The sequence below is a fragment of the Pogona vitticeps genome, chromosome 3 (assembly GCF_051106095.1).
Source record: "Pogona vitticeps strain Pit_001003342236 chromosome 3, PviZW2.1, whole genome shotgun sequence".
NCBI classification, from domain to species: Eukaryota; Metazoa; Chordata; class Lepidosauria; order Squamata; family Agamidae; genus Pogona; species Pogona vitticeps.
The window spans coordinates 221156751-221181972 of record NC_135785.1 but is presented as its reverse complement, the minus strand read 5'-3'; the positions used below and the strand labels follow the sequence as shown (position 1 = coordinate 221181972).

The 25222-nt window shown below is 41.8% G+C and overlaps 1 protein-coding gene across 4 annotated transcripts; it reads right to left on the bottom strand.

The window, feature by feature from the left end:
* Positions 1–144: 144 nt before the first annotated feature.
* On the bottom strand, positions 145–25222 carry RIOX2 (ribosomal oxygenase 2). Of its 4 annotated transcripts, none has more exons than XM_020810428.3 (10): positions 25134–25222; positions 17079–17511; positions 13033–13152; positions 12518–12646; positions 11729–11832; positions 10028–10130; positions 7633–7798; positions 7103–7191; positions 3707–3811; positions 145–414 (listed from the first exon to the last, which is right to left on the bottom strand). In XM_020810428.3, exons 2-10 carry the CDS (start codon positions 17505–17507, stop codon positions 256–258), a joined length of 1404 nt encoding a protein of 467 aa, XP_020666087.3. In that variant the 5' UTR covers positions 17508–17511; positions 25134–25222; the 3' UTR covers positions 145–255. The 4 variants fall into 4 exon arrangements, with proteins under 4 accessions (XP_020666087.3, XP_020666067.3, XP_078245952.1 ...); XM_020810408.3 differs by lacking the exon at positions 25134–25222 and adding an exon at positions 24198–24298; XM_078389826.1 differs by lacking the exon at positions 25134–25222 and adding an exon at positions 23347–23468.

The following is a 25222-nucleotide window of genomic DNA, read 5'->3' as shown; positions in this document are numbered from 1 at the left end:
CCTGTCTGTGTCTCAGTTTATGAAATAAATTTTGACAGTACTTCAAATTTTGGGCTACCAAACTGCCTTTCACAATTTTCACAACATCTGTTGAAAAAACATGTAAGGGACCCTTTGTACCATGCAAGAGGCAACAACATGGTGTTCCTGTGTTGTAACAGACTTTTAATTTTGGCTGGGTCATGCTTTACATCCCTTCTGCCGCAATCAAGAGATTTACACATATGCTTTGCCCACCCACCAAAATCCAGGGTATCAATTTACTTCAATTAAGGATTCGCTCCACAGGGAAAGAACCAAGTTTTCTTTTTCTGCATCTGAAGAAAGGTTCAATTCCTCAACACGGATAGTATCAGAGTTCCAAATCTGCTTCAGCGCATCCATGTGAGACAGGGGAAACCGTAGCCCATGAGTCTTTATTTTAGAAAAAAAAAAGAACAGAAATGAAGCACATTAGGGATGCCAGATTGAAACAAACCTAAGACATCTGCTACAGAATACTTTACACAGATTTATATGTAACCAGGTCTACTAACAATTGCTCTTGTGCAGATGAACACTATTCATTATAAGTATCTTCTTATACCATCACCATCATAGAACTCCAAAGCTGGAAGGGACTCTTATGAATCACTGAGTCCTACCCCTGTCAAGGAGGCACAGTGGGGAATCAAACTCCCAACCTTTGGCTCTGCAGCCATATACCTAAACCGCTGATCACAGGCTAGAACTATTTACAATTATAAAGGCTAAGTTAAGATTCCTGCTACAGTGGACCCTCGACTTACAGACGGCTCGACTTACAGACTTTTCGAGTTACAGACTTCTCTGGTCGCAAAATTTAGATTCGACTTGCAGCAGGAGAATCGACTTACAGACCAGAAAAAAACCAAAATGGAACAAAAATAGAAAAAAAACTGCTAGTTATGGAATTAATTGGTTTTCAATGCATTGTAGGTCAATGGAGATTCGACCTACAGACTTTTCGACTTGCAGCCACCATTCCAATACGGATTAATTCCGTAAGTAGAGGGTCCACTGTACAGCTGAATTATCTTGATGATCCCTAATGTGTTAAGGTTACAACATCCTGTGTGTTTTATCATCACAAGAAAGCTATCTGCCATCTTGATACAGGGAATTAAATTTCTAGCAGCGGCCTAGGAAGCAGGACAGAATGAGCACACGGCAGCTTTGTTCAGTCATTCAGAAATCACACGTGCTCAGTAAAATGGAACATGGTGGCCCTGATCCTCTCTTATTTCTGATGCCATTATTCCCTTACATGTGGAAAGAAACAACTCTGAAAAAGGGAGTGTCCAACTTTCCATTAGACTCTGCATGTTAATCCTTGTCCTGGAAAATCAGCATCCTGACTTACATGGAAATCACCCACAAATAGACTCACTGTCTCCACTGGAGAGAATAGGCCACAGTTGCAGTGTTTCCCAGGGTGAATAAATGTGATTTCTGAACAACTAAACAGTATGTGTCAGCAATGTGGAAGAATATCTACTGTGCGTAAGCAAAAGCTGTGGACCATACAATCTTGTACACTCCCATCATATTTATGGCAGCTCTAGCATCTTAAATCTAGAAGCCATTTCTTGCTTTGCTTACTCCAAATATTTGCCTGCCCCAGGGAAACTAAGAGTACTTTACTGGATTAACTGGATTCAAAGCAGTCAGCCCAATCTATGTGAGTTTAGTGAACATCTTAACTACACATATCAGCTACTCTTCTTCCACAACACAATCCAAAGCGTATTCACATAGAAGGAAATCCAACCACGTTCAATGGACCTTATAGCTTTTTAGGTTGGTGTAGGCTAAATGTCTTAGGCTACTTGAAAATTTAAGTGCTATTGAAGTTAACAGGCCTTGCTGCTACATCTGCAGCTAAAAACTAGGGCTGATGGCAATTCTGGGTGGGCAATGTCAGAATCCCTAATTCCTTAGAGGCAACATATGGCCCTCCAGCTATCAGACTACAGCTGCCATCAGTCTTAGGTCAGATTAGTTCATATGGGAAACAGTTGTGCAACAATAATTGGAGAGCACAGGTTGTCCACCCCTGTAGTGCAAATATATCTAGGATGTTGTTCTCATATGCTGTGCTTTCATTAGCAATGAAAGCAAAAGCCTTGTATGAAGAGAATCTTACTTGCAAAATTGTAAATGTACAATTAATCTGCCTCAAAATGCCACTTTGGGAGAACATGCTTGAAATGCTTCCTGGAGAACAGGGCCAAGAGACAGCTAGCTAATATGTTTGTGAAAAGTTATGCGCCACATCATTTTTATTCTAATTCATTGTCCGTTCTTATTTCTTAAGACAGGTGGCGTATGAAAAACTTCAATAACCAGCAGAAGTGCAGCACTAACACAACTCCAAAAGAGAGCTTTAAGCAGCTTCGATTCATGTTAGGTCAGCTGCAGAGCTTATCGAAAACAATACCTCTGTGTTCCAAAAAAATGTACAATCGAATGCCCTTAATGTAAGACAAAATTCCTCCTTCTCAAGCATGTAGGAGGAAGAGTGCTGTTTTAGAAAGAAGAAACAGCAATTTACCCACTAAAAAATCTGATGTAGAAAAATTAACAGACACTTGGAAAGAAACTACAGTAACTCGCTATATTCATTACATGTCTGTCTCGACCTGGCTTGCAGAAGCAGAGGACCAACAATGGGGCTTTCCCATTTGGGCGACTGTTCTGGGCCCAACCAAATGCTTCAGGGCCGAGTAGGACTTTGAACCCAGAACATTCCAATCCCAGTCCAAGAATGAAACAACAGACAGGTTTACACAGAAGGTTGACTTTAACTTTCATTACAACACAGTAAATAGCTATACTGTAAATAAATAAACCTGAAACAAACCAAATCCATCTCATTTCTGTTCTTTCCATTCCCCACTTTTATCTAAAAATTCAGTAGAACATACTTCAATGAATAATATTCAAGATGATGTACAGCATAGGTATTTTAAAACATGACTCAGTATGCGACAGTGGGAACAAGACACATATAAAAATCACAGCTGTTTACTATATTCAGATAGAAACAAAGCAAAAAGCTATTGACACCTTAAAAGCTTACATTTCATGTGAGCTTTTGCAGATAAAGTCAGTTTCTACTGAGTGGATATGCTTGCACAAACTAACACAGTCACTTCTATAAAAGCTGTTTACTACAAAAACCAAATTCAGCCTCAGGGATCAAAGGTACTGCAGCTTGAAAAAGTTAATTTCTTTGGACTGAATCACCTGGCAGCATAATTACTGGTCAAGCTAGCTGAAGGATCCTGGAAATTACAAGTTTAAAAAAAGAAGCAGCAGCAGCAGCAGAATGTTACTCTAGTATAAATAAGGTGGGTTGTTGACTTTATACCTGACTTCTGGGCTTCCTAAAGGCATCTAGCTAACTACTGCTGAACAGAGGATGCCAGTCCACATGGCTCCTTGGTCTACTTGGGAGAATGCTCATGTTTCCAAAGAAAGCAAGCAACTTCAAAGAGAGAGGAAGAAGGATGCTACTAACCAAAACCCTAACACAGTATTGACATGTGACCAGCATAAAGGGACAAAAGAACAGCCAGACCGTGCAATTTCTTCAAAGGTAACTGAGATTTTTAAATGAGGAATTTCAGCGCAGATTGCATCACTAAAAGGGCCTAATGGAAAGAATCAAGGGAAAAAAACTAACCTCTCTTATTTCTTCTTCATCCATATTTTCATCTCCCATCATATGGTTTTGCCTATTATTCTTTAAGGAATGATACACAAAAATAATTTCTTTGGTAGAATCATCCTGGAAAACAAGAACAAAAAGAACTCACGTGTTATGTATCGCCTAGCAAGCAACATGGAAGGTTGTAGTACAACTTCCACCTCCTTCAGAGCTTGATAATTCAAAAGCCTTACCATCTATCCCTTTTCGGGATAGTTAACTATGGCTGGTATAACAACAGGTTACCCACATGCAATTGTAGTTCATCGAGTGGACCTCTGTAATTTACACCCTGGGTGATCCGCGCCTGCGCGGAGCCTCATCAGAAGATTCTAGAGCTTCTGCGGTAGCAAAAAAACACATTAGAATAAGCCCCTCCCCCGTATAAGTACCTTGGCACCAAGCGTCCCTTTTCAGTTACATCAATCTCCGCTTAGAGTAAGCAAAATGGTGTGACAGAGGGGAGGACGGGTGGGATGTGTGAATCACAGAGGTCCACTCGAAAAACTACAATTACAGGTGGGTAACCTGTCGTTCTTCTTCATGGCCTCTGTGAATCACACCCTGGGTGACTAATAAGCTATCTTACCTTGAGGCAGGGCATGGACCTTGTTTGGTGTGGATGGACCTCAGTGTCAAGCCCGGTATCATAATGGTGTCGGGGTCGATGTCTCGGACTCACCAGAGGTCAGGAATCTTGTAGAGGTAACGGGATGGAGTGGATGTCCATGGAACCAGGATGGATATAGTGGATCGTCAATATCAGAGCCTGTGTCCCTGTGGTGTCTAAATGGAGGTTGCTGATGCGATGGCATAGCAGTAGAATATACAGACACTGGCGATGCCAAGCGTGAAGAATGATTTCCATCCTCTGGTCTGGTAGGAAACTTATTGGGAGGCTGGGGCTGTAAAATCCTTGCAAGTGGAAGAGAACTCCTCGACCTTTCTGGGCTTTTTCAGCACCAGGTAGGGAGCGGCTTGAGGTATAGTAGAGTCTTGGTGGTATGGCCATTTCAACACCAATGGCTGTCGAGAGGGAGGCCGACTACTAGATGGTACCATCGAACCAGGTAAAATGGCCGGTCGGCTGGTAGGTTCTTCTGGTAGGCTTGTTGAAACGAGCACTGGTCAAGGCAAATGGCAATCTGATGATTGTGCTGAGCATGGGTTTTAGCCACATATGATGGAGCCGGCTGTTGAGATTGTTGTTGTCGATGCCTCTGTTTAGGGACCGGTGGGCAGTCGGATGGCACCGAGTAGGGAATGGTGTAGAGTCCCTCAGGATAGATGCCCTCGGGTGAAATAATAACTGAGGGGTTGCTCGATGGAATAGAAGGCTGCAGACTAGGAGGAGAGGACGATCAACTCTATCATCTTATTCTGGTTATTGAGAACATGGTTGATGGGACAGGAGTCTGTGATCATCAGAGGAGAACCAACCAAAATTGACTCAAGAGAGTTGTTGAGGCTGTGGACGGATGACCACAGCCTCAGATTATTTGACTCTTTTTGGAGGAAAAGGTTCTGGAGCCGAAGAAGCTCTGCGCAGGCGCGGATCACCTAGGGTGTGATTCGCAGAGGCCACGAAGAAGAACCTGACATTATGCACACAGTCACTACAATTGTACCAAGACAAAAATACTATTCATGAAACATTTCTGCCAGGGTATTGACCAATCAATTGAAACGGGAACCACGTGGTTAACCGGGCAATCAACTTATAAAGTTTGTTGCTGGGGTGGAACTGTCAAGACATAAAATATGGTGTGTAGAGAGTTAAAATAACTAAAGGAGGTGCAGGAAAAAAATCCCCGAAAATTAAAAGCACTAGTTGCTATACCATAACAATTCTGGTGGTTCAACAAATGTTTTACAAATGATAATAAAGCATAAACAAAGGATGTAAGACATATAATTTGTAATATTTTTATTTCTAATACCTTTGTGTTACAACAGTCTGTTGTTCTAGAACCTTGGGTGCATCAAATGCTTTATGCCACAGGTCTTTATTACTCCAAGCTTTGCAAAATTTTATTCAAAACAGTTCCATTATCATCATAGTGGCAGCTTGCCAGGTTCTGAATTAGACACCCTTAGAGGTACAGTAGATACAACAATCATAGAATTTCCTATTAATTTTTTTTCTTGGTGCTCCAAGCCCCTGGACCTCCAAGTCCCACAAAGACAATTATTGAGAGTTGATAAAGGAAAGATAAGGGTATAAATAACAGCCAGAAAAGATAACGGGCAATGGACGCCAGGAAAGCACCGTTAGAAAGGAGAAAACTCTGCTCTTTGTTTGTGTGTGTAATATTTTTGTTTCTTATATACTGATATAATTGCTTATAATAATTGCTTTAGTCTCTTAACTACATCGTCTCTCAAGATGTTCATAGATGTGACTTTGAGAATTAATTTCTATAGTTGAAAGAATATGTCTTTGTAATACTTTTTTATTAAGTATTTGTAACACTTAAGTTACAGATAATTATTTCATCATTAAGCACCATATTAATTTTTGTTAACCATTTTAAGTAATGTTAGAGTAGTTACTGATATTTTCCATTTAGTCCATTAAGTTTTCATAGTTAAATTCCTATAACATTATATTGAGTTTTTATAGTTCAGTTTTTTTGGATTTTCAATAGAAAATTCAATGAACAACAATATATAAGATTATTCTTATTATTCTTATTATTATATATGCCTGCAATGTGCGTGTTCAATAAAAAGAAAAAAATAGAAAATTTATTGGACATTTATTGTCTGTCTTGTGTGGGACAAAGAAATTAAAGGATATTCAGAAAAAGCGAGACTTGTACAATGTGCAAAATATTCCTTTGGGTTATACTGGAATTAACACTTTGGAGATAAATGCCAGCTGTGACAAACACAGGGTTCTGATTTTGACCTGGACGTCTACAAAGTTCTGTATGACTCTTAGGAAGCGGTTCGGGCATCAGACTCCCTGACCTGAAAGAACACCCAGCATTTTCAGAACAGCATAAATTTACATTGCACCTTGCAAACAGGATTCCAGCATTCATTAAATATATTTCTTCAAACATTATTTAGAGATACTGTTGAGCTATGACTATAGTAAGCTATTATTAAATTTTTTGGGGGGGTGCACGCACACGCACACATTCCCTTGTGTTTTAAACCCAATTTTAGAGAAGAAACCACATCTAGCTTTTCAACTCCTACAAAATGTTAGCACCTTTCTTTTTCTGAACAGTCCAGTAGGATTTGCTGTGATGTCATGACAAGTCCTAACCACATGCTGTGGGATTCAGCTAAGCAGTATAAAAATAGCACACAGCCACTATAAGGAAAAAAAATCTTCAATGAAAATCAAGTATCTGAACTCACCAAAAGGTCTTGTTCTGGCTCTACTGTGATTACTGTATAGTCTTTAAACCGTAATCTGATTGTGCTGCCTAACCTTGGCATAGCTCCACCTAAATAAAGAATAGTCACATTACTTTGGACAGAAGGATAGACAACCAGACCTCTATGCTTCTTTGTCTATTTTGAAGTAGTAGAGCTGACAAATTCCTGCAAGAGTACTATTACTATATGAAGTAAAGACTCAGAGATGATTACAGAGACGATTTCCCTAATTAGAAAGACTGCAAAATACATTTTTTTAAAATAATGGAAGTAGCTGCACATGCTTTGATGCACACCCTAAAGACACTAAAGACAACATGAAAGAAAAAACAGCAAAACAGAAGACTCCTCAGAAATATAACATCTATATTCGATCCCTGACACAACCCACATTTTAATTTAGCTATGTTATTTCTTTGTGTCTGATACATACATTATTCTACATACTTATGGTACAAATTACTTCTTACTCTTTATTAAAAAGCACCCGGAATAAATTTAAACAGCACCTGCAGCTAAAGAGTCAAAATTGGTCCCCAAAAAGGGAGGCAATCTGTTCATAATGAAGTCTTTTTTCATGTCAGATGACTTCAGTTCTTTGCCACTTTCCAGACGGTCTGCAAGGCACCTCAGGAAGCCACTTAATTGCCTTGATGATTCAGACAAATCCACCTTCTAAACACAGGGAACAAAAAGAATGCAAGTTTCTAAGAACTTAGCTTACTAGACAAGGCAATTTAAAATCCTTCAGGCATTCCATATGTTGTGTCACTGCTGGGAGCATTTCAGAAATAAGGCTAGAATTCTTTGGAATGTCTCTTCCAACTGCCACAGTTTTGGAAAGCAAGGCTGATCAAGTTATATAGAACCAGATGCCCCAATGATAAAACCAAATATCCAGATGTTTATTTTTGCTTAGTTTTCACCTACTTTCTTATTTATAAAGCTTTCATGTCTGTCATTTCCCCAGGGATAAAAGCCTCATCTGTGTCCACCTTTTATTACAAGATATCTAAACAAACTCTGCAGCAACCCCGCAAGTCAGGTTTTGCCTACCTTTAATCACACCAGTTGAACTAGTTAAAATCTTAAAAGATGACACTGTTAAGGTGCTACAGTCAATATGCCAACAAGTTTGGAAAACTCAACCCCGGCCAGAGGACAGGAAAAGATCAGTCTACATCCCAGTCCCAAAGAAGGGCAGTGCCAAAGAATGTTCCAACTACTGTAGAATTGCACTCATTCCACATACTAGCAAGGTTATGCTCAAAATCCTCCAAGGTAGGCTTCAGCAGTATGTGGACTGAGACCTCCCAGAAGTACAAGCTCGATTTCGAAGGGGCAGAGGAACTAGAGACCAAATTGCTAACGTGTGCTGGATTATGAAGAAAGCCAGAGAGTTCCAGAAAAACATTTACTTCTGCTTCATTGACTATGCAAAGGCCTTTGACTGTGTAGACCACAGCAAACTATGGCAAGTCCTTAAAGAAATGGGAGTGCCTGACCACCTTATCTATCTCCTGAGAAACCTATAAGTGGACAGGAAGCAACAGTTAGAACTGGATATGGAACAACTGATAGGTTCAAAATTGGGAAAGGAGTATGACAAGGCTGCATATTGTCTCCCAGCTTATTTAACTTATATGCAGAATACATCATGCAAAAGGCCGGACTAGAGGAATCCCAAATCGGAATTAAGATTGCCGGAAGAAATATCAACAACCTCCAATATGCAGATGATACCACTCTGATGGCAGAAAGTGAGGAGGAATTAAAGAATCTCATAATGAGGATGAAAGAGGAGAGTGCAAAAACCGGTGTGAAGCTCAATATAAAAAAAACTAAGATCATGGCCACTGGTCCCATCACCTCCTGGCAAATAGAAGGGGAAGAGATGGAGGCAGTGACAGATTTTACTCTCCTGCGCTCCATGATCACTGTAGATGGTGACAGCAGCCACGAAATTAAAAGATGCCTGCTTTCCTGGGAGGAAAGCAATGACAAACTTAGACAGCATTTTAAAAGCAGAGACACCACCTTGCCAGCAAAAGTCCGAATAGTCAAAGCTATGGTTTTTCCTGTCGTGATGTATGGAAGTGAGAGCTGGACCATAAAGAAAGCTGAATTGATGCCTTTGAATTGTGGTGCTGGAGGAGGCTCTTGAGAGTCCCCTGGACTGCAAGGAGAACAAACTTATCACTTCTAAAAGAAATCAACCCTGAATGCTCACTGGAAGGACAGATTCTGAAACTGAGGCTCCAATACTTGTCCATCTCATGAGAAGAGAAGACTCCCTGGAAAAGACCCTGATGTTAGGAAAGTGTGAAGGCAGGAGGAGAACAGGACGACAGAGGATGAGATGGTTGGACAGTGTCAACGAAGCTACAAACATGAATTTGACCCAACTCCGGGAGGCAGTGGGAGACAGGAGGGCCTGGCGTGCTATGTGTGGTCCATGGGGTCACAAAGAGTCGGACACGACTAAATGACTAAACAACAACAAACAATCATACTGCATTAGAATTCACATCGCCTAACATTTTAAAGCAAAAAATTAAAAATAAAACTTTTCTGAAGACTGATTTGACTTTCTACAATAGCTGTTGCTATTTTATGATTTTATCAGGAAGCAATCTAGCATAAAAACAGTATCTCTAACATAAGAGAACTACAGGAGAAAATAAAACCTGGCAGCATACTGGTTTTACTCATAAGGCTGTTAAAGGGAACCAGACAGAATATGATACCTGCTGCAAAGAGATACCTCTTTCAAGAAGTATCGTTTTGGAACTCCTGGTACAGATCAAAGAATTTGGTATATATTTAAAACTGAAACTATTAACTTTTTATTCTAGGAGCGAATGTGTACTGATTTTTTTTATTTCTTCAGTCTTGAAACATTACCATCAATAACTGTCTTGGAATGCTCTTCCGAAACTCTATGTCTTCTTTTGCTGTCGCCAAAACAAGTCCAGGTACTACATCCAAGAAGAAATCTCTCCAAGACCTGGCATACAAAAAATAAAACAAAGCCACTGGTAAAAAAAAATGTCTGTTTAAAGCAATGTTTCTTGCTAAAAATAAAGAGCATATTTTTAAAAGTTAACTCAAAAACTCAGTAAAATAAACGGGACTTATGTTTGTCACTGATTTCACTGGCTTTACTATGACTAATTCTGAGTCTAATCAACATTTCCTTGTTTCCATCCAGTTGCTCTTCCCTTGTTATGAAGTCACTTGTGCAATCGTCAGCATATTATCTAAGGTTCCAAAGATCAGCATGACTGAGTTTTAAAAGAGCCTTTTTTTCTTTATATTTTGCCTGTTGAGTTTTGCAGATTTCTGGTTTCAGCAAGATATGAAAGAGCAATTGAAGTCCCTTTGCCTATCCCTCACAAAAATTCCATGTTACATTTAATAGTCTGATCTCAATAACTGTTTGTTGTTATAGTCACATTCAGTAATTTATTAGCTGCAATTTCACTGAGTTGGGGTTTTCTGTTAATAAATCAAAGCTCACTTGAAAATAATTCTGGGAGCCTGCACTCCTTAAGATAACTTTTTTGTTTAGGAAAAAAGCCTTAAAAGTTTTATAAAATTTCAGCATTAAGAGATAAGATCATTGAATCTACATCCCACACAACAAACTGTGTGGAAATGACCAAGACTGTGATCCAATGAACATTTACCTAAGAGTAACCCCTGTTGAAAAAATAGTGAAACTTACTTCCAGAGAAATACATTATTACACAGTGCCTGAAATCCAGTAAGTTGCAACTGGTGTAGAGCAACTGAATCAGATTTTTTGAGTGAAACCTATGTAAGCTCCATTGATTCAATGAGCCTATTTGACACGCGACTTACTATTGGATTTTAGTCAGTAAATTATTTGTCTCAAACTGTGTACCAGAACCAAGGGCTAGCTTGTAGAATACCAAAAAGCACTGAAAGAAAAGGTGGAAAAAGTCATGCTTTCTTTAACAGATCTTTATAAGAAAACTTGTGTGCTTCCCAAGGAAGTGAAGAAAGCAGCAGCACAACCACTTTACTTTCTGTTCTAATGATTCCTCACAATGTGCCAACAAACTCTTGTAATGGAATCAAGTGATCAGTAAGTGAGAATGTAATGCCATAATTTGGGGGGGGGGAGAGAGCTGCAGCCGAGTATCAGTGCCCAGGGAGACAAACATATTGCACAGGGGTTATCACATCAGCTGACCTATAAGCATCATACATAAGGAAAATATATGTAAAATAAAGAAAATGTCCAAAAACACAAAGCTACAAATGAGACAGCAAGTTAAATAAAAACCTTAGAACAAGTCACAAAATCTAGATCAAAAAATGCAGTTTCACAATCCTTTCTGAACAAATACAAGGAGGAACAATTCCCCAAATCTAACATGGGATAACTATATTGGAACCTAAGGATGTGATGAGCAGTTAAAGAAATTGTCATTCTCAGCAATTTTCCAATTCTCATCATGTCCGGATTCTCCCCACTTTCACTCAAAGCAAAGCATTTTAGCTAACAAAATCACTGATTTGTTCAGTTCACTGTCCTGAGCAAGAAACCTAAACTAGCAACATATACAAGGTGCTTACTGGTTCTGATAGGTGCTGATGGTCACATGAGTAGAATGAGATATCCCAGGAGGTGTGTCAGCTTGATGAATAGTTCCTCTTGGAAAATATAACAAATCTCCTGGCTGGAAGGAAGTGCAAACAAGACAAATAGCTATTTTAACTGTTTTAGTGCTATGCTTGCAAAAACAAAAAAAAATTACTTTCAGTAACAAAAAAAATACAAACCACTGAAGATACAGTTCTGTCCTGCAACAAAATGATTTCAGTCTCATGCTGAGCTATACTATAGCACGACTTTCATCCAAAATCTTGTATGCAAACTATACCGTGTATATAATATTTCATTTAAACTGCACAATTCAGATGAAGGAGAAATTAATTCACTATCATTACACACGTTTTTCATGGTGGCTGCAAACTCATTAAATATTATGATATAATACAGTGGTGCCTCGCTTAGCGACATTAATCCGTGCAGGAAAAAACGTCGCTAAGTGATTTCATTGCTAAGCGATTTTAAAAAGCCCATAGAAACACATAAAAACGTGTTTAATGTGTTCCTATGGGCTTAAAAACTCACCTTATGCGAAAATCCTCCATGGGGCGGCCATTTTCGGTGCCTCTAAAACGAGGCAACACAGTGGGCGGCCATTTTGGAACCGCCGATCAGATGTGCGAAAATGGGGCCTTTGGGATGAAAAAAAACCCAAGTGAAATGTTTCTTGAAGATGTTTAAGGAAGCACTGTATCAAAAACAAATCTATCTTTCTCTATGGCTTAGCATGGAGGGAAAGGAAGCACTAATACCTTTAATAGGAAGTCATGTGTTGGAGTTCCAATTCTCTCCTCAGGTTCAGCATTGTATTCTTGTGCAAGAGGTACAGTAGGCTGGTAGAGCCTCCAGTGTTTCTCTCCTTCCAGTTGTAAGATAAAAACCTGGAAAGCACACAAGCCAATGAGTAGCAAAACATCTCTTTGTAACACTGAAAGAGGGTCTTATGTCAAGATATAATCCCCTTTCACAGAGGTTCCCAGGAAAGCACCACTGATGTTGCACCATTAGTCAAAACAACCACCATAAGCCATTTCTAACAGGACAGGGCAGTCCAAATAGTGCATCTTAACTTTTAAATGGGTTCTCGAATCACAACCATATTTGGCAAAGTAACAGAAGACACTATGGGCTTGCTCTGTGCCGAATTTAGAGAAGGTTGGACAAAAACATTTAAAGATTCAATTTCTGATTTTTTTTTTACAGTAAAGTTTACTGTACTTTTGAAAACATTTATGATGTGCAATCATAGGTCATAGGTCCCCCTTACCTCAACATCATCATAGTGTGGAGGCAGGCCTTGGGACCCCGAAGGAGTAATGTAAACATTAGATCCAACCAGTGAACCAAAATAGCATTCCAACTTTTCCTGGATCTTCCAGAGTTCATCCTTAAAAGGAGAGCAGGGAAGAGAGAAACAGACATGTCAGTATGTAAGGGTAAGTGACCTTCCCCTCCCAGCCTCATTATTCATCATGCCTACACTGTATGGTTCCAAACAGATATAACATTCTAATTGGGATGTACAAATGACCTACATGACAAAAAGGCAAACAGCAAACTGTGCACCATCCCTTAGGGAAAAAAAGGAGCTTGTTGGCACATACAGCTGTTGTGCCACATGACAGAGGACGAGATGGATGGACAGTGTCATCGAAGCTACCAACATGAATTTGACCCAACTCCGGGAGGCAATGGAAGACAGGCGGGCCTGGCGTGCTCTGGTCCATGGGGTTCTGAATCTATTTGAACAGATCCTATACTGCAGGAGTTTGGCAAATTATAATTCTCAGACTAAATTCATGGAGGCGAGGGAAACTTGTGAGAAGGAAGTTAGGAGGAAGATCCTTCCCCTCCTCCTCCTCCTCCACAGTGAAAAGCCTGAGCTATGATATGGATAAGTGTGAAGAGGTAAGTCAGTGAAATATCAGGCAAAGCTCTTCTCTCTATGAAGAAAAAGAAGCTCACTATCAAGATCTGAATATGTAAAGAATATTCCTAGAATAAGACTGGTGTCTGATGATATTAACAACTATCACCCAGTCACCAGTATCCCCTTTATTGGCAAGCTGGTGGAGAGAGTGGTGGCTGACCAGCTTCAAGCTCTCCTGGAGGAAACCAATGCCCTTGATCTACTCCAGTTCAGGCCATGTCACGACATGGAGATGATACTGGTCGCCCTGCAGGATAACCTCTTGAGGGATGGTGACAGGGACAAAACGTCCTTGTTCGTCCTCCTGGACCTATCAGTGGCCTTTGAGCCACTGGTACCATCAACTACGGTATCCTCCTGGGGAGGTTCTCGGGGTTGGGGATTGGTGGTCAGGCCTTGGGCTGGCTTCAGTCCTTCCTGGAGGAACATCCTCAGAGAGTTCAGCTTGGAAAGATGCTGTTCACTCTGTGGACTCTCAATTCCGGAGTCCTGCAGGGGTCAATCATCTCATCTATATGAGGTCGTTGGGGGAGGTCATCAGGAATTTTGGAGCTTTTTGTCACTAATATGCGGATGACATTCAGCTCTATTTCTCCTTCCATCCTTCTGCAGTGGATGCTGTCCCATCCCTTGAGCACTGCCTAGATGCAGTGCTGGGATGGATGAGGGATAATAGACTGAGGCTGAACCTGGACAAGACAAAAATCCTGCGGGTGCCCCCCTGTCTGTAGTCTAGGTGCCTCCCTTTGGGGGGGGCACTCTTTCCATTTTGATGCTTTTAATTGTAATTTCTTGTATTGTATTTCTGTCGCCACTGCATTTTATGGTATTTAATTTGCACTTTTTAATGTACTGATATTGTTTTATTCTGTTACTTTGCTGTTCTGTCTAGTTGTTTGCCAAATGGGCGGTATATAAATCAAATAAATAAATTGTGAAAAAATGTTATTTACCCACGGGTTACATAGAGGTGTTCCTCTCACCACTCAGGCATACTACCTTCTCTGCCTGGATGGGTCACGTCCAGGAGGCTAGTGTACTAATGGTCAGGAAATGCCTGCTAAGGCCCATGCCTTTCCCTAGCACACTCTGAGCCCCTTACTCCAGGGAACTCAGAGAAAATACACAAGCAGCAGATTGCTGCTCCTAGTTGCAAACTAACCCTGCACAGAAAATGAAATAACCCAAAATACTTCTGAATCTCTGAGCATTCTCAAACACTGGATTAGCACCTTCAAATCTTTCACAGTTGTCTGAATCAACCACAGCTTCAGTTAAAAAAAATATTGTTTTATTAAAAAGAAAAAAGGGGGCATAGCATAGCCAAAAGGTTCCATTAATTCCAGCAATTAATTTTTAAAAAATCATCAGTTAGAGCTCAAGGCTGTTCCCAAAGAAAACAAAGAAAAGCTAATTCTCTAAGCCAGTGCTTCTTAACCTTTGTTACTCAGGTGTTTTTGAACTGCAACTCCCAGAAACCCCAGCCAGCAGAGCTGATGGTGAAGGCTTCTGGGAGTTGCAGTTCAAAAACACCTGAGTAACAAAGGTTAAGAACCACTGCTCTAAGCTATGTTCACAGACATGTACAAGTTCTTCGTAGGCGACAGCATGCTAGCATGACACAAGAATGCTACATCATGATGACCAGCCCATGATGATGATACAAGATGGAGGGTGTCTTTGTTCTTTCTTACTTCAAATCCTTCATCTCACCAACCACAAGCCCATAAACCAACCAGTCATGTGTCTTCCTGTAATTGGCCCTAGCTGTACCAATCAAGTTGCTTAATTAGCTCAACTCCAGTTGAGACGAATTTTCAAGGTCAAGACTTAGCTTCTTCCTTATCTGGGAACAGTGATACAAACAATCCAGTCTCAAAATAAGCGAGCCCAGTTGGTGCATTTCGCAGGACTTTAAAACTTGATAACCCTCTACTCACTCCGTAGATGTTACAGACATAGTGTTAACTCTATAAACCATAGCTCCCTCACAAGTATCACCCTATTAATACATACCACACAACTGTAAATAACACTAAACAAACAAAATGCATACACAAATGCTCAAAATTCATACAGTTACTATCATTTTTACTCAAACACAACAAATATTCTTGAATTAATATCTGAAATTCAGTGGTAAGTCACAATTGAAGTAGGTCCACAGAATCAGCAGGATTTGGTGAGTCAAGTCCTCTCTAACTGCCAGTGATTCAATGGGCCTACTCTATCAGCAACCTACTACTGGATTTCAACCAAAGTTTTTTTTTTCATAGAAAAACCAGCAGAAACAGAGCATCCCCTAAAAGGCAGCATAGGCAGCTGTTTGGAACAGATCGGCAAGTCTATCAATTGATGCTTGATTATCATAGCTTCCAAAACTGCAGTGCATATAAAGTACAGTGGGGTCTTGACTTGAGAACTTAATCCGTATTGGAAGGCGGTTCTCAAGTCAAAAAGTTCTCAGGTCAAATCTGCATTTCCCATAGGAATGCACTGAAAACCATTTGATCCATATCTGCTCTTTTCCGTCCATAGAAACTAATGGGAAGCTGCTATTCCGCCTTCGACCACTAGAGGGGGATATTTTGTTTCTTTTTTTCTTGTCAAGAAAGGTTCAGGGAAGGCAGGGAAAATACAGTCCAGGCAGTACAGGACCAGGCAGTCTGAAGACTGTCTCCCAATCCACTCTCTAAACGCTGGGAGGAGTGAGGAAGCAGACAGGCACCCTTTTCACTGGCCAACAGTTAACTGAAAGTTCAAATTTTGCACTTTCCCTGCCTCCCACGTGGGTTTTTTTCAGTTCTTAACTCAAATCTAAGTACTTAAGTCAAGTCAATATTTTCCTATGAGAGCGGTTCTTAAGTCAAAATGTTCTTAACTCAAGCCGTTCTTAAGTCAAGACCCCACTGTAGTGAAAAATTTTGTGTTTACAAAACCACATTAGCACTAACAATGATAGTTTTAAAAGACACAATCTTCATTCTCAATCAAATCTGTACAGCAGATACACTGTTCTAATATTTTCCTCAGTTCCAAAATTCTGTATTAAAACACTATATTTCCATTCTTTACCAAGTGATCCCCAGTTCAATGAGTTGAAATTAGTTCTCTAACTCCTGTGATTTCAATAAAAAAGCAACTGTGCATGAAGCAGATGATATACAATATTATAAAACTTGAGCAATCCACGGCTTCATAATCAAATTAGATATGTCCCTGGACACTTTTCAATCCAGGTCAGCGAGTCACATGTAGCCTTAACTCTTGGCAGAGAACAGGCACATACAATTTCACAGCCTGCTCACTTGCTACCTGTATGTCAAGCCAAGGTTACAGTTGCAAAATCAACTTCACACTACAGAGAATTGCTGGAACCTTACCTTAAATCTTTGGGGCTGGTGAAATTGTATTGTAGCCTTTTTCTGATCAAAGTCTTTCTTCAGCTGTGTGTAGCTGACTTTGCCATCTTTGTTAAAAATCTTTTTTTTCCCATTCACACACCTGCAGATGTTAATGTCCCTTCCATAGTATAAACCCTGCTTGACTATGTCTTGCAAGTCACTTAATGGAAATAGAGACTGGTAGTACAATGCCACAGAAGGGTCATTTCTCTGAAGCAATAGCGGCTTCTGCTCCCAGTATTCTCTGAAGAATACATCTTGTTTGATAGGAGAGATCAAACACTCAAACAAACTCTCTGGGTGGTCATACTTCCAAAGTAAAGGGCAGGTTGCTTCCACTTTTGCCTGTTTGCATGGCAAATGTGATTCCTTCTCTGTGCTACGTCGTATCTCTCCTTTCTTGGGCATGATCCTATGTAAGTAAAAAAGAAATTAACACAGTCATCCAGCACATATTTGTGTGAAGTATTACACTGCTTATTTTAATACTGTTCATGAATATTGGGGAGGGAGGGAGAACACTAAATGTATTATTTTGAAGTACAGAGATAGTAGAGATTTCAGCTTCCCTGTAGTCATGAGCTATACATACAAATCAGGCTAACATATCACTATGCTCCCCAAAATTCCTGTAGACACTTTTGAGACTGCTTCATTTCAGTATTACTTATTTCTGAGTCAATGTGCTCAAGAACATACTATATAACCATCCATAATCAAGGGTCCTATTCTTTTGCCAGTGTGCTGTAGCAAGTCATTTAATTCCCAGCCCATTACACAAGACCTTCTTCCAAGTGAACATGTACCGGAATCAGACTACAGGACTGCAACCCTGGACAACATGTATTGGAACCACATATCAACAGAGGTAAAGCATACCAAATATGCATGTTCAGGGTCACTATCACAAGTCAAAATTTCCTTATCTGTGAAAATTAAACCCACCAGGGGCACAGGCAGAAAGAAATTCAATGAATATTTCCCATTCCCATTACTCTCCATGGAGGAAAAGCATAAAGACACTGGTGTTCATGTATGTGAATTAATTTGAAACAATTTACTATGGCATGAATTAGCACCTTTTTTACACTTTTTCCTGCTACAGAAAGACTTGCAGTTTCTCTCCTAGGTCTGAAAAAATCAGATTTCTGGGGGTGGGGTGGGGTGGGGGGTGGGTGGATCTCATCTCAGCAGGGCCACCTCAGCTTTTCAGACCTCCATTATCAGATTGCACACATGTTTCTTTTAAGATAAAGCTTTTAAAATGCTGTTCTGTCTTGCTTGCTGAGATCCCATGATATTTTCTGTGACAATGGTAATTGCCTGGTGTCCTCAATCCACCTTTCTATTCTCCCTGCTGGGAGAACACTGCCTGCCTATTAGCAGCTGGCTTCAGCCTTAGAATCGCCAGAGAAACATATCATGTAGAATATTTTGAGATTAAAAAGCCACACAGAAATAGGAGCACCAATATATGATGCACACATCACTATCATGCCATTTAACAACCTGTGCCAGCCCCTTGGTAATGAAGGTAATTCATAAAACATTAGTTCTTCTTGTCTGCTACATCTTAAACTAAATATTTTAAGGAGCACCACTTTATGCCCTCCTGCATTTAGAAATACTTGAGAGCTACAGGAAAAAAACAGTGCTGATAAGATAAGGCAGATGCAAATATGAAACAATTGAAGCAAATAGATGGGACAATGGAACAAGAATTTGTTCCACACACATATCTGAAAGCAGCCAAAACAAAATATTGGAAAAAGAAATATAAGCATCACAGACCTGCAATCTCTGGAAATGTTTCAGAATAACCCTAACTATTGCCTATGGAAACTAGAAAGGTGAATCACAGTGGGAGGGGAGATAGATATACGGATCATAGTGTGAGGATTTCTATGATGTTTCACATTTTCTCTGCAACCTGTATTTGAAACCATAAATTCAAACATGTTTATGAGTAATCTGTCCTTTTTCACCAGTTACTCGTAAACATGTTCAAAACCACCCATAAACTCTAAGGTAGGCTGCAGAAGAAATATGACATGTCATGGAAATCCTCCCTCTGCTGGAGTAGTGCTCACTATTAAAATCTCAGACTCAGAAACTGCAAATCTTTGTCCTCACTGAGCCATGAAACTCCCAACACTGGTTGGGCCAGTCATCATCCTGTTGGACTGTTGTCCCACAACACTCCCTTTTAACATGACCCCAGCTCTATGGCTATTAAGATTATGTGAAAGAGACCCTGCATTCTGCCTTAATCCCATGAGAAAAGAGGGGAGATATAAAAGTAACAAATAAAATAAAACAAGTGAACAGACCACTGCACTTATCTAAAAGGAACAAATGGACTGTTATCTGGAAATGCTCCCTATCAAATTACACCCTCTCTTGCCCCAAGGGCCTGACAAAACTGAAAGACGACCCACCACCAAACCCAAAGAAGCAAATGCCAGCCCCACAACAGCAAAAAGGACTGTCTGCCTTGCAAGCAAGTTTAGGCTGTTTCTTTGAAGGAAAATGGGCCCACACAGGCTGGCAGTATTCCTCACTCTCTCAGCTCCCCAGCACGGGACCAATCCTCAGAACCACGGGTAGGCAACCTGGGGCCTTCCTGATGTGCTTGGACTGAACCTCCCAGAATCCCATGTGATCGTCCATGTTGGGAGCTGCTCCCTGGCAACCTCTGGAAGGCCACAGGTCACTCCTCCCACGGCTACTGCCACTGCCCCTCCAGAAAACAGATGACATCCTTCCGCTCCCTTACCCTTCTCTGCAACTCGGCATGGACGTGGGGATTGGCGCTATGGGGCAGAAAATGAGCATCAGCTAATAAAAAAAACACGTGGAAGTTGGGGGGGGTGAGGGAAGAAACCGGCAGGGCAAAAGCTGGGAATGGGGACACGGGTCTCGACGGAATATCCTCGCTTATATGTAGCACGTCGGGAAGCGGACACAAAGTGGGATGGCATCATCCCAGAAGCCAGGCCTCAGGCTGTATCACCAATGGTGGACAACTGTCGGGCCTGGCACGATGGCTCTAAGAGTTTGCTCGGAGGGCGTGCCAAGAGGGGTTCACCTGCCCAGCCCAGGAGGTAAGGGAGCACGGGCGGCTGAGCCTTGCTCCCCCATTCCTTCGGCGGGATCCTTTTCTCATGGGAAAGGGGCGCAAATCTTCTTCTGGAAGACAGGCAGTTGGTCCTGCCGCCATTGCTCTTTTGCCCATATGCATTTAATATGTACCTAACAGACCTAACAGAAGCAGAAGACATCAAGAAGATGTGGCAAGAATACACAGAGGAACTATACCAAAAAGATTTGGATATTCCTGACAACCCAGATAATGGGAGGTGATGGCATTCCAGCTGAACTATTTAAAATCTTAAAAGATGGTGCTGTTAAGGTGCTGCACTCAACATGCCAGCAAGTTTGGAAAACTCAGCAGTGGCCAGAAGACTGGAAAAGATCAGTCTAAATCCCAATCCCAAAGAACGGCAGCGCCAAAGAATGCTCCAACTACTGTACAATTGAACTCATTTCACACATAGTGGCGCTGTGGGTTAAACTGCATAAGCCTCTGTGCTGCAAGGTCAGAAGACCAGCAGTTATAAGATGGAATCCACGAGAGTGAGCTCCCATCACTTATCCCAGCTCCTGCCAACCTAGCAGTTCGAAAGCATGTAAATGCGAGTAGATAAATAGGTACCACCGCGGTGGGAAGGTAATGGCATTTCATGTCTAGTCGCGCTGGCCATGTGACCATGGAAACCGTCTACAGACAAACACTGGCTTTACGGCTTGGAGACAAGGATGAGCACTGCACCCTAGAGTCGAACACGACTGGACTAAATATCAAGGGGAACCTTTACCTTTACCACACGCTAGAAAGGTTATGCTTAAAATCCTCCAAGGTAGGCTTCAGCAGTATGTGGACCCAGAACTCCCAAAAGTACAAGCTGGATTTCGAAAGGGCAGAGGAATTAGAGGCCAAATTGCTAACATGTGCTGGATTATGGAGAAAGCCAGAAAGTTGCAGAAAAACATTTACAGTGGTGCCTCGCTTAACGGGTGCCCCGTTTAACGACAAAATCGCATACCGATGAACTTTTTGCTATTGCTTTTGCGATCGCATTGCAATGTTTTAAATGGGAAAAAATCGCTTTGCGATGATCGGTACCGTTTCGCTTACCGATTATCGCAAAGCGATGATTTTTGAACAGCTGATCGCCATTTCAAAATGGCCACCTGGTAAACAAAATGGCCAGCCGCTGTGTTTAGGGACGGATTCCTCACTTACCGGGCAGCGAAAATGGCCACCATATGGAGGGTCTACGCTTAAAAGTCAGTTTTAAGCCCATAGGAACGCGTTGAAGGGGTTTCAATGCATTTCTATGGGGTTTTTTTAATTGCATAGCGACGAAATCGCTTTGCAGCGATTTTCGCTGCACCGATTAACATCGCTATGCGAGGCACCACTGTACTTCTGCTTCACTGACTACACAAAAGCCTTTGACTGTGTGGGCCACAGCAAACTATGGCAAGTCCTTAAAGAAATGCGAGTGCCTGAACACCTTATTTATCACCTGAAAAATCTATACGTGGGAGAGGAAGCAACAGTTAGAACTGGATCTGGAACAACTGATTGGTTCAAAATTGGGAAAGGAGTGTGACAAGGCTGTATATTGTCCCCCAGCTTATTTAACTTATATCCAGAATACATCATGCAAGAGGCTGGACTGGAGGAATCCCAAACCGGAATTAAGATTGCTGGAAGAAATATCAACAACTTCCGATATTCAGATGATACCACTCTGATGGCAGAAAGTGAGGAGGAATGAAAGAATCCCTTAATGAGGGTGAAAGAGGAGAGCGCAAAAAATGGTCTGAAGCTCAACATTAAAAAAACAAAGATCATGGCCACTGGTCCCATCACCTCCTGGCAAATAGAAGGGGAAGATACGGAGGCAATGACAGGTTTTACTTTCTTAGGCTCCATGATCACTGCAGATGGTGACAGCAGCCACGAAATTAAAAGACGCCTGCTTCTTGGGAGGAAAGCGACGACAAACCTAGACAGCACCTTAAAAAGCAGAGATATCACCTTGCCAACAAAGGTCCGCATAGCTTTCATAGCTATGGTTTTCCCTGTAGTGATGTATGGAAGTGAGAGCAGTTACTATAAAGGATGACCGCCAAAGAATTGATGCTTTTGAACTGTAGTGCTGGAGGTGGCTCTTGAGAGTCCCTTGGACTACAAGGAGAACAACCCTATCCATTCTGAAGGAAATCAAGCCTGAGTGCTCACTGGAAGGGCAGATCCTGAAGCTGAGGCTCCACTACTTTGGCCATCTCATGAGAAGAGAAGACTCCCTGGAAAAGACCCTGATGTTGGGAAAGTGTGCAGGCAAGAGGAGAAGGGGACGACAGAGGATGAGATGGTTGGACAGTGTCAGTGTAATCGAAGCTACCAACACCAGGAGGCAGTGGAAGACAGAGGAGGGCCTGGCGTGCTCCGGTCCATAGGGTCACGAAGAGTCGGAGACGACTTAACGACTAAACAACAACGAAATGTAATACCGACCTTTCCGGGCTTCAGCGCTGCCTCGGCGCGGCCAGCAATGAATGCCACGTGGGCGGCAGCGTGAGCCAAGGCTGCGGCCCAGCGGCTCCTTTCCTGCGCGGCGAGCCAGCCAGCGAGCAGCGGGCGCGCCCCTTCCTGCTCTTGCCGCCAGCCGGGCTCCTTCCTAGTGAAAGGGGCTTGTTGCGTTGCCCGCCCGCCCGCCGGCCGGCCGCCAAGGGACTCGGCGGGACCGCGAGCTGTGGCTCAACCCGGTCAGGGCGCTGGAGACCGGCAGGGACCGTGGCCCGGCCTCGAGGTGCCCGCAAAAAGCGTCGTGCGTGAGGCGGAGAAAAGCGAGGGAGGAAGGGGGTGGGATCCTGCCGCTTGCGTTTCCCTCACAGGAAACGGGGGCATCTGTTGAGCTTTCACCAGGCAGCCGGCGGTTAAAGGAACGAGGCTCTTCCAAAGCAGGGGAGGGACCCGCACCGGTGGGGGAGCGCGGCTCCAAGAGGAACTTGGACTGCAACTCCCAGCAGCCCCACTTGGAAAGGCCCGTGGTGGAGGATGATGGGAAGTGTATGCAACATGTGGAGAGTCTCCCCTTTCCAAGTCTGAGACGGAAGCGAATAAAAATAAATCAGGACGCAGCGTTTGCAACTTAGTTCAAAGGAGACCCACCTGTTGCAGCTTTCCAAGCTGGTTCTCACCCTTCGCCGCCCCTGCCCAAGGCAGCAGGATTGGAACAAGCCTGGAGGTGGCATCCTGCGAGATTTTGCAACAGAATTTTGTAGCCCTGGAGCAAAACTGGGATCGAACCAGATTTTTTTTTAAAATATATTTTATTGGGGTCGGAGGAGGACATACCGTAAATGCCTTGGTTAGTTCTTGCTTTCCACACCCGACGTACATCTATTTTATATAGATGGAATAGTACCCAAGCAATCAGAAGGGATTTGAAGGTGCCTCATACAAGTCGGGGATAAATTTGCAGCCCTCTAGACCTGGAACTGCAACTCCCAGCAGCACTAGCTGGTACGGTCAGTTGTAAGGGATCATGGGAGTTGCAGTGTGACACTGGCAGTCCACAGGTTCCTTGTGGGAGGGATGAAACCTTAAAGGTGCAGACACGACTTTCAAGGCATCCCTTTAACTTCTGGCCTCCATCGGATGTAGCTTGAAATCGACAAGTGGAGGTAGTTTTGTATTTTGACTGGAAGAGCCTTGCCTGAGCATACTTTTAGATAGTACTTTGGAGCTAGCATGATAACATATCACTGTCTACATACATGGTTTCTTTTTTTTTCACCAAACAAGACCAGCAAAAAGAGGCATTAAAATTACTGTAAAATACAACAGAAATCTGAATACGTACAAATATTCTTGTATTTATAAATTAAAGTCATTATTGCAGGTTTGGGGCTTTGTTTTCTTGCAGCACATTTGCACAAGATTAAATATTAGAAAGTTCAACATTTTGGATAGGAAGCTATCAACACAGTGGATTCATCTATCATGCTGCACATACCTACCTGGGACAGTTGAAAGGGAACACCCAAAGAAAGCTATGAACCAAGGCCTCACTAACATCATGCAGAGTCCTTGAAGGGTTTTTAAAAATACAAGCAAGAACCTTCTTTTCTTGCTCCTTCCTGCCTTTTTGCTGGCCAGGTGGAAGAGTTGATGCCTGGATTATGGGAGATGAGAACTAACTAGAGGCTGTTAGTACAGTCAGAACTATAGTAAACTGATTGGCATCAAGGATTATAATTCTGTTGGGTTATGTTAATTACCCAAAATGCCTGTGTATGTTTGTTTCTTTTACCACTGCTGTATTTTTTTCAAGTGTTGTGCCCAGAGATGTGCCTCTATGATTTTTCTGTCTTCGATAATAAAAATCAAGAAGTATCAAATCTGTTTCATAGCTTTATAGCAAATGTCTTGATTCGAAGCTGTATTAGATATATGTGGCAATTGTGCCATTGCACTATTGTTTATATATTTGCAGACAACACTCGGAACTCAATTCCTAACATTATCAATCCCTAAGTGCCAGGACAATTAGGGAAAAAATTGAAAGCCTCATTAGTAAGATTTAACAGCAAAGAGTCTGAGTGTTTCAATGGCTTGAACAGAAGTACTGCTACTAGTTGGGTGGGATTAAAAAGCAAATAATGGACAGTAGCAACATTTTAGCAAAGTTGTATCCTGTAGCTAAGGATTACTTAATCAAAATATTTAATAAATAATCCAAACGACAGTTGTTGTGCTGGGTAGAGAAAGGCAAAACCCTGGCCGCGATTTCTGAAAAGTACTTTTGGAGGCAATGGTGCCTGTTAACTGCAATTTCAAGGGTGCTGTGAATCTATTCCAAGTTTTAGTCTGCTCTCAACAGGAGTGTTGAACCCAATCCTCAAAATAAGTTCACTGCCTTGGATAACTCTAAAGGAAACCAAACATGTACTCACTGTGCTCCTTAGAACTTCTCTCTGCTTGGATGGGTAGAGACTTTTGGGTAGTACTTTTTGCTAAACTGGAAGCCCAATTTCTTTCACTG